The sequence below is a fragment of the Chionomys nivalis genome, chromosome 7 (assembly GCF_950005125.1).
Source record: "Chionomys nivalis chromosome 7, mChiNiv1.1, whole genome shotgun sequence".
NCBI lineage: Eukaryota > Metazoa > Chordata > Mammalia > Rodentia > Cricetidae > Chionomys > Chionomys nivalis.
This window is the reverse complement of record NC_080092.1, coordinates 74,893,990-74,902,878: the sequence shown is the minus strand read 5'-3', so window position 1 is coordinate 74,902,878 and position 8,889 is coordinate 74,893,990. Positions and strand designations below refer to the sequence as shown.

At 49.9% G+C, this 8,889-nt stretch overlaps 1 protein-coding gene across 1 annotated transcript; it reads left to right on the top strand.

Annotated features, from left to right (window-relative positions):
* The first annotated feature begins 1,140 nt into the window (after window positions 1–1,140).
* Tmem92 (transmembrane protein 92) lies at window positions 1,141–5,570 on the top strand. The gene is made up of 5 exons (XM_057773958.1): window positions 1,141–1,224; window positions 4,440–4,462; window positions 4,953–5,036; window positions 5,154–5,337; window positions 5,484–5,570. The coding sequence occupies exons 1-5, from the start codon at window positions 1,141–1,143 to the stop codon at window positions 5,568–5,570; spliced, it is 462 nt and encodes a 153-aa protein (XP_057629941.1).
* The last annotated feature ends 3,319 nt before the right edge of the window (window positions 5,571–8,889 follow it).

Here is an 8,889-nt window from a genome sequence, read left to right as displayed (position 1 = left end):
CTTTGCATGTCTTTCTCATCTCAGGTACAGCACCCCGCCTTTCATGTGAGACGGGGGCGGGGCAAGGCATAATTCAGCAGTCTTGAGCTGACCACTCAAATTTTTTATTTTAAAGATATTTTTGTTCCGGGCGGGGTGGTGCACACCTTTAATTCTAGCACTGGGGGGTAGAGGCAGGTGGATCTCTGCGTTCAAGACCAGCCTCCCCGCCAAAAAAATCAGGTTTTTCAGGGTTGGCAGTAAGCGCCTTTACCCACTGAATCATCTGCTGCATATATGTATCCCACCATGTGCATGCCTGGTGCCCTTAGAGTTCAGAAGTAGGTGTCATCCTCTGGAACTATAACTCTGAAGCTTGTGAGCCATCATGTATGGAGATGGTGGAAACCCAACCCAGGTCCAACGACAAGTGCTCTTAATCCCTGAGTCATCGGCATCTTCCCAGACTGCCCCCTGCCCCATATTCGTTTTCCTTCTATCTTCCTTCCTTTCTTCCTTCTTTTTTTTTTTTTTTTGACAGGGTTTTTCTGTAACTCTGGCTCTCCTGGAACTTACTTTGTAGACCAGACTGATCTTGAACTCACAAAGATCCACCTGCCTCCACCTCCCAGATGCTGGGATTAAAGGTGTGTGCCACCACCACCCGGTTTCTTTATTTATTACTTCTTTATTTATTGATATTATTATATTATTAGTGTTGCTCCTTCTATTGTTGTTGTTGTTGCTGTTGTTATTATTATTTAATGCTGGCTGGCCTGGATTTCATTAGGCTAAATCATACTGACTTTGAACTCACTGAGATTTTCTGTACGGTGGGATTAAAGGTTGGTGTCACCACGCCGTGCTCTAACTACTTAAATGCAGCCCAGAAGAGGGATTCCCATAGTGCTCTGCTACATCCGGCTTACAAAGTGGTTAAATTAGCGGCTCTCACCTCCCAGTTCCTCAGACTCGAGCAAATTCAGCTCCTCTCCGCTTCTATTCCCCTGAGCTCGGACTGGAAGCCTTAGTCTGGCCCAACTCAGGTGTGGTAACTCCGCCCTCACTCCGAGATTGGGCCCCATAGGTGGAGGGAAGTTGAAAAGGTTGTACCTTGTCACTCCTTCCCCGCACACGGAAGCTCAGTGACCCCTTGCCAAGATGACGGGCGCCTGGGTCCCAGGCTTCATTCTCACCCTGCTCTTTGGCCTACTCTCCAGTCTCCAACATGTAAGCACCAACGAGGTAAGCAAGACTCCTGAGCCTTTTCTCCCCGCATTACCTTGGCGTGAATTCCTTTAACCACTGACAATTAGCAACTTCCTTTTTGTTTTGCTTGGGGAATGTGGAGGTAGGGACCTTGGAGGGAGGCTCTGGGGAAACCTGGGTCGCTAGTCTTGGTCGGGTTGTGTTGTTAGTGGGATCTGACTCCACCCACAGCCCTGGGTGGGAACTTTGACCCCCGTTTTGTCGTGGCTTGTGCTGTTAGTTTCTCTGTGTGAGGCTGGGAAACCTGAGGTCTCATGTGTCTGGGCTAGGTTGCTCTCTCCTTCCCTGTTGTCCGTGGCTGGAGAATATACTTTACTTGGGGAGTATATCAGCCCTCCCTGGGACTTTTCTTAAGTGTACTGGGGAAGAGGAGGCTCTTGATTCGTTCACTCTTGTCCTCGGAGGACACCTGGCTCCCTTGACCCGGGCTGGGTGGTGGCCTCTGGCTTGTGATCCAGGCAGGCAAGATTTTGAAGGCTGCTCCAAACTCTTGTTTCTCTTAAGTATCTTGGGGTTCCTGCAAACTGAGAGGTGGTCAAATAAGTCTTTGTTTTGTTTTTCGAGACAAGGTTTCTCTGGGTAGCTTTGGCTGTCTGGAACTCTCTCTAGACCAGGCTGGCCTCGAACTCAGAGATATGTCTGCCTCTGCTTCCTCAGTGCTGGGATTAAAGGTGTGTGCCACTACTGCTCAGCCAGAATGAGCCTTAAAAACTAAAAATTTACAATCTTGGTTGAGAATCTGTTGGGTTGGGGGTTAGGGGTGAAGATCCAAGCCTGCTCCTCAGAGCAGTTCACCGGCTGTTTAGAATTGAAGCTCTCCGTCCAAAGACATGCGTGAACCCAGGTTCAAGGCATTCTTTCCACTTCTGGACACCAGTCTCCTTTGTTGACCCCTCTCCACAGACCCAAGTATAGGCATTGTCAGTCTCCCCAGTAAATGCTAATACACCCCACGTTAAATCCCATTCTATGCTTTCTAAAACTCGGGCTCCTAACCATCCCAGATCAAACCAACCCCTGGTTAAGATGGGAAGGGGAATAGTCCTGGTTCAGGTTTGTGTGTCCTCCACTCCCCATCTCCCCCAGGGTTTCTCAGTAGCTATGGAGCCAGTCCTCTGTAGACCAGGAGATTCGCCTACCTCTGCCCCCAGAGTCCTGGGATTAAAGGCGTGTGTCACCAGCGCCTGATCTGGTTCAATTTATTCATTTATTTTGGTTTTTTGAGACGGTTTTGCTGTAGTTTTAGAACCTGTCCTGGAACTAGCTCTTGTAGACCAGGCTGGTCTTGAACTCATAGAGATCCACTTGCTTCTGTCTCCCGAGTGTTGGGATTAAAGGTGTGCGCCACCACTGCCTGGCTCTGGTTCAGCTTATTAACTTTGCCATTAAGCCACTACCTTTTAAATTCTTTTTTTTTTTTTTTTTTTTGGTTTTTCGAGACAGGGTTTCTCTGTGGCTTTGGAGCCTGTCCTGGAACTAGCTCTTGTAGACCAGGCTGGTCTCAAACTCACAGAGATCCACCTGCCTCTGCCTCCCGAGTGCTGGGATTAAAGGCGTGCGCCACCACAGCGTCAGTGGGCTGACCTTGAACTCAGCAGAGCTCTGATTTTGCTTCAGCCCTGGAACCAAAAGTGGATAGGAATTAAGGTGGGTGTTACCACTGCTACCGCTGCTGCTTAAACTTCCTACAGAAATAAGGTACTGGCGGTAGTTACTCGCGCCTTTAATCCCAGCCCTCAGGGCACAGAGGTGGGTGGGTCAAACTCTGAGTTCAAGGCCAGTCTGCTACAGAATTAGCTCCAGAACTACCAAGGTTACAAAGAGAAACCTTGTCTCAAAAAAAAAAAAAAAAGTCTCAGAAAAAAAAATGTACAGGAAACGGGGAGAGTCTGATGTTTGGAAGAGCAGGGAATGTGACTGAGTTCCTGGGCCCCTTAACTGTGTTGTATTTTTGTTTTTGGCTGTCCTGAAACTCACTTTGTAGACCAAGCTGGTTTTGAACTCACAGAGATCTGTCTGGCTCTGCCTCCCGAGTACTGAGATTAAAGGCCTGCTCCACACCACCTGGCTTCCCTTGCTGTGTCTTTAACTTCCTATACCTGTTCTTGCTAAAGAACAGTGCTCCTGTGAGCATGGAGAGAGGGAATGATTCCCAGGGGTGACTGTCACTGGTCCCCATGAGATGCCAAAAGCTGACTTCTTATTCTTTATTTGTTGAGACCGGGTCTAGCCCTGGCTGCCCTAGAAATTGCTATGTAGGCAAAGCTGGCATCGAAATCCACCCACCTATGCCTCTGTGCTGGGATTAAAGGCAAGGACTGCCACAGCTGGCAATGGTTGTCATTTTAAGTGAGGTGGTCAGAGAGGGAAATGCCTTGAGGACACCCGAGAGATGAGCTCAGACACAGCACAGCTATCAACAGGATCGATTTCTGTATGGAAGCCCTGAATCTCCCCCTGCAGGGACTGTGGATGAATGGGGCGTGGGTGTGTTTAGGGAACTCCTAGAGATGCCTCTACCTGGGACGTGGGGTGCAAAGGGGGGCAGGGCTTGGGTTGCTTTCTCGCATTTCTGGAGCCAGGCATCCACTAAAGTTGGCTTCCTGGGCCAATCCCCAACTGTATGTGCGGCAGGGGGAATCAGCTGGGAGCCAGGTATAATGGTCCACACCTTTAACCCAGCAGTCTGGAGACAGGCAGGTAGATCTCAGAATTCCAGGATAGCCAGGGCTATACAGTGAAGCCCCACCTGTCTCAATAACAAGGGGGTGAAGGAGCGAGGCATGGTAGTGCATGCCTTTATTTAATCCCAGCACTCGGAAGGCAGAGCCAGGCTCTAATCATTGACCCTGGACATGGAGCTGGAGGGAAGGAAAGATGGAGTCTGAGACCCACTGCCTGAGATGTCCAGACGGAGCAGTGTCTGAGACCAGCCTCCCATCCTTTTTGAGACAGGGTTTCTTGAAACCCACTCTGACCTCACACTGGCTATGTAGCCTTGGATGCTTCTCCTGCCTTCTTGGGTTCTGGGATTTTGGACATGAACCACTATTGCTGGTTTATGCACACTTGATTATTGTCATTGCTGAAAATTGAACCCAACACCTAAGTGTATACTGGGCAAGCAGTCTAAGTACCCAACTCCCAGCTTTTGATCTGTTTTCTGACTTCTGTGTTTTCTCCTCCCACAGGTTATGAAATGTACCACCACCATGTAAGTATCAGACTTGGGCTATAGTTGTCAGTCAAGGCTTGGGGTGGGGGGAGTGGTGTGTGCTCAGATGATGGCCTGTACAAGGAGACAGACAACTCCTCACTCCACCTACTTTTGTTGAAACCATAGCCCCTCTCCCATTTTCCAGCCTTGGGAGCTGCAGGACTAGAGCAGCTCTGGCTGCTGTTAATCCCCAACCTTTCTTGCCCGGAGGGTGAGTCAAAAGAGCAAACCCACACTTGAGCCCCATACCTGCCCTGTAAAGTTAGTAGTATGATCATTCTGCTTGAGGAACAATGGCATACCCACTAAACTTAGGTCTCAAGTCTAGGCCTCAGTTCCTGCCAGTGAACCCAGGATAGATCTGTACCCCATACCCACTAAGGGTGGCTTGCAACCTGAGCATTGGTGTCCGGGGAAACAAGGTGACCCTTTGGTCTGACACTTTATGGTGTCATCAATGTCTCCCATCTCTATCTCACTTGACCAGAAGCTGCCCCAAAGGATTCAGATGCTGTGACAGTGGATGCTGCCTAGAAAAAAAGATATGGGATCCTTCAAATGAACCCTTCAGGTAAGCACTATTCACAGAGCGCTGGGTCCACCAGAAATAGAATGGGGGTGGGTGGTGGAGAGGATACGGCAAGGGGGAGTGGTCCAGGCACTCAGGGAGATGTCATCCCCTCCCCAGGCTCTTGTTCATCATTTTTGCGGTCATGCTACCTCTCCTGTGCATCTGCGGCATGGCGAGGCGCTTTTGTCGTGCGTGCAGACCACAGCAGAACCTCAGAGCGAATCATCAGACACCTCCAGAACCACCTTCCAATGCCAGGATCTGGGTCACCAACTTGGATCCCCCACCACCCTATAGTCAGGTGGGTCTTTCCGTCCCAATGCCTAACTTGTTTCATGGCTCCCTATCCAACTTGTTGAGGTAATGGATTGGGGAGGGCTGCCAACCGACTTTGTCATGCCTTACTCAGGCCCGAAGCAAACCCAGTACACACTTTTTCCCCTGCAGGTTGTTCCGAAGCCAACTCGCACAGAACCACCTCCTCCCTACAGCCTTGAGGACCCTGTTGGCCAAGTGAGAAACGCAACCTTTTGAGCTACCTCACCCCCAAACTTCTTGGATCAAGTCCAGGACTTCGGAGACTCTGGAATGACTTTTCATTGTGGGAGCTGAGCTGGATCCCATAGTCTCTGTCCCAACTCCCAAGCTAAAGATTGAGGGTGCCTGCCGTGGGATTGCAGGGAGAGCATTGCTGGCGGAATGCAGATCTTGACTGGACGGCTCACTCTGCCATCCTACAGAAGTATACCTCTGTGCCTGGAGGAGATTGCAGACTGAACTGCATGGACGCTGAGCCACCTTCCAACAATGCCTGCACAGACAGGCCCCCCACTGTGCACACCACCGCAGGCACGCACAAAACAAATGCACTTGCTAAAGTTTCACTGACTGCTCTGTCTCTGGCTGGGAAGCAGTGATGGAGATGAGCTCAGAGGCCAAACTCCAATCAGCTCCTTCCAATGGCACTGGCCACCTGGGAGGACTGTGCATCCAAGTTGTGAATGAATGCTTTGACTTTAAGATCACTGGGGCTTGCGGGTACTAAAGAAATGAACTGGAGAGCTCCCTGTGTCCTGGTCTCTTCTGCTTTCTGGGAGATCAGACCTTGATAAACATGGGACTCTTAAGGGTGGTAGCATCCAGAAAACAGGCTTCTAGAAGGTAGGGTGGGGAGGGAACCGGGAGATAAGGTTAGGCATCTCCCTACAGAATGCCTCCTTCCAGGTTCCTCTCCTGGAATCTGGAGGGAGGGGGGTGGCAGCCCCCATCCTACTCTTCCCCTGCTGAGCCCAGCTTTAGCCCCACCTACAGTTATCCCCTAAAGGGGAAGATCTGTCCTGAACAGAACTCAGTCCCTGCAGGGCCTGCATGGGGACACAGCTTAGAGCTCTCTGACTCACCCCCAGTTGGGACAGCGAAGCTAGGTAGGTCCTGGTGCCAATGCTTGAGACTTGGCAGGGAAGCTAGGTTCCTCCACCTCATCCTCGACTTCCCCATGTGTGCTGCGGTGGATTCCAGGCCAGCCTTCCTCTTCAGACACTAGAGAAGTCCCACAGCTGATGTTTGACCTGCAGAGGAGGTCTGAGCCATCTCTCGAGCCTCCTGGAATGACTTCTATTGCCATTCCAGTGGTGGGAGTGGAAGAGATGTCACCTTTTCAGAGGTGATCTTGCACTATCTATCCATGTCACCATGTACATATGTGTACTATGCCTGGACTGGCCTGGCATCCAAGATAAGATCAGGCACAGTTCTACAGATGGGGCCCACACACTAAACCTCATGGAGATATACCTCTCCTGGTGCACTGGGGTGGGTGGGGTGTGACGATGGTCCATGGACCTATGGAAGCTTGCTCTGAAAGCCATGTGCACCCACACTAGCACCGCCCATTTCTTGGCATGAAGGATCTGCCATGCAGTCCTGCATCATGTCTGTCTTTTACTGTTGGAGAAAAGGGAAATTCAGAGCAGTTTATTTTTTTAAATAAACTCTGCCATTATATGTTAAATGTGTGTGTGTGTGTTTGTTTCTTTACATATCTATTAAGATCTAGAAGAGTCAGGTGCTGTCTTGGGCTATTCCAGAATCTGAGGCAGGATTAAAGCCAACCTGGGTGACTTAGTTGAAGTCTTATCTCAATTTTAAAGCTTGCATGGAGACGGGGAACTGGGGATATATCTCAGTGGTAGAGAATTTGCCTAGCATATGCAAGACCAAGTCCCCAGTTCCTGCCCCAACGATTCTAGAAGGATATGAGCCACACAGCAAAGCTGTTGGGAGCAGTGTGCAGGTGGATAAGTGGGGAGGATTCCCCCCACACACACACTTCTAAACAGTTTCTTTGTGTATCCCTGGTTGTCCTGGAACTCCTGTAGACCAGGCTGGCCTTGAACTCAGAGATAGCCTGCCTCTGCCCCCCAAGTGCTGGGATTAAAGGCATGTGCCACCACTGCCTAGTTTAAGATTTTAGTTTTACTCTATATTAGTATTTTCTGCATGAACACGTACCAGTGTGCATGCAGTGTTCTTGCAGGCCAGAAGATACACGAAGTCCCCTGGAACTGGAGTTCCAGACAGAGCCACACCATGGGTGCTGGGAATTGATGCTGGGTCCTATGGAAGAGCTGCCAGAGCTCCAAATGCTGAACAATCTCTCTAGCCCAATGAACAAACCTTGCTTTTGTAGATTTGAGATGTGTTTACAGGAATTTATTTATAGACAGATGTGGAAATTTCTGAAGGGCTGGGAATATAGCTCAGTGTTTGTCTAACATGTACAAGGGCCTGGGCTCAATCATTAGCACTGGAAAAGAATACTAGGTGAAGTTTGATCAGTGACAATTGGTCTAATTTTCAGTCCTGTTATGAAGACAGAGGCAAATGGGATTGACAGGTAGCACACATGACATGTAGATGACCCTGAGGAAGAAACAAGCAACAGACATGGAAAGGCCTGGATATCTGCGGACATAGGAAAAACATGGAAAACCCATGCACTCAGCCTCGGGGTCTCACGATGGGCTCGGGGTCTTAGGGGTTGGGTGAGAAGTAGCCAGCTGGGGACTGGATGACCAGTTTGCCAACGAGTGAGAATTCAACCTTTATGGAGATTTAGCATCCTAGACTCTCGAGTGACTGATGAAAGACAGTGGGTGAATGAGGAGAGAGTGTGTGGAGGAATGGATGGGATCTGCCTCCAAGGCTTGTACAGAAACAAGCAGCTTGGTTAGCACCTAGAAGCTCTTTGGACCACCTTAATAATTCCCTAAGGATGCTGGGAGGGGCAGAGGGGTCGGGACACACAATGAGGAGTTAAGGGAGCATGCTCTTGGGTCAGAGGGAGAAGACACTGCAGGTGCTGGACAAGGGAAGGAGTGACGACACCATCGCTGTCATTACCCCACCCCAGAGCTGAGATTCAGGACGACAACTTTTGCATCCAATATCACCAGGTCTCGGCTTTCCCATTTGCACAAGAAAGAGATGAGCCCCTTCCTAAGTCTCTGGTAGAATAGACCTTCCTTCCTTCCTCCCCTCCTTCCTTCCTCCCTTCCTCCCTCCCTTCCTTCCTTCCTCCTCTTCCTGTGTTTTTGTGACAGGGTTCCTATGTGTAGCCCTGTCTGTCCTGGAACTGGCTCTGTAGACCAGACTGTCCCCTAACTCAGAGATCCATCGCCTTTGCCTTAGGGTACTGGGATCAAAGATATGCAATACCAGGTCAAGCTAGGATATACCTTTCCGGCTCCATTTTGAGAAGAGCTGGGTGGGAGGATTTGTGACAGTCTGCTAAGGCCTGCAGTCTTTTCTGTTTCCTGCCTCTGGCTAAGTCAACTTGACACACGCTAGAGTC

Bases quoted from the DNA above. Each gene is read 5' to 3' on its own strand.
- Tmem92 (XM_057773958.1), top strand. From the start codon at position 1,141: ATGACGGGCGCCTGGGTCCCAGGCTTCATTCTCACCCTGCTCTTTGGC. The intron at 1,225-4,439 runs GTAAGCAAGACT...CTCCTCCCACAG, and splicing joins AACATGTAAGCACCAACGAG to GTTATGAAATGTACCACCAC. The intron at 5,037-5,153 runs GTAAGCACTATT...TCCCCTCCCCAG, and splicing joins CCTTCAAATGAACCCTTCAG to GCTCTTGTTCATCATTTTTG.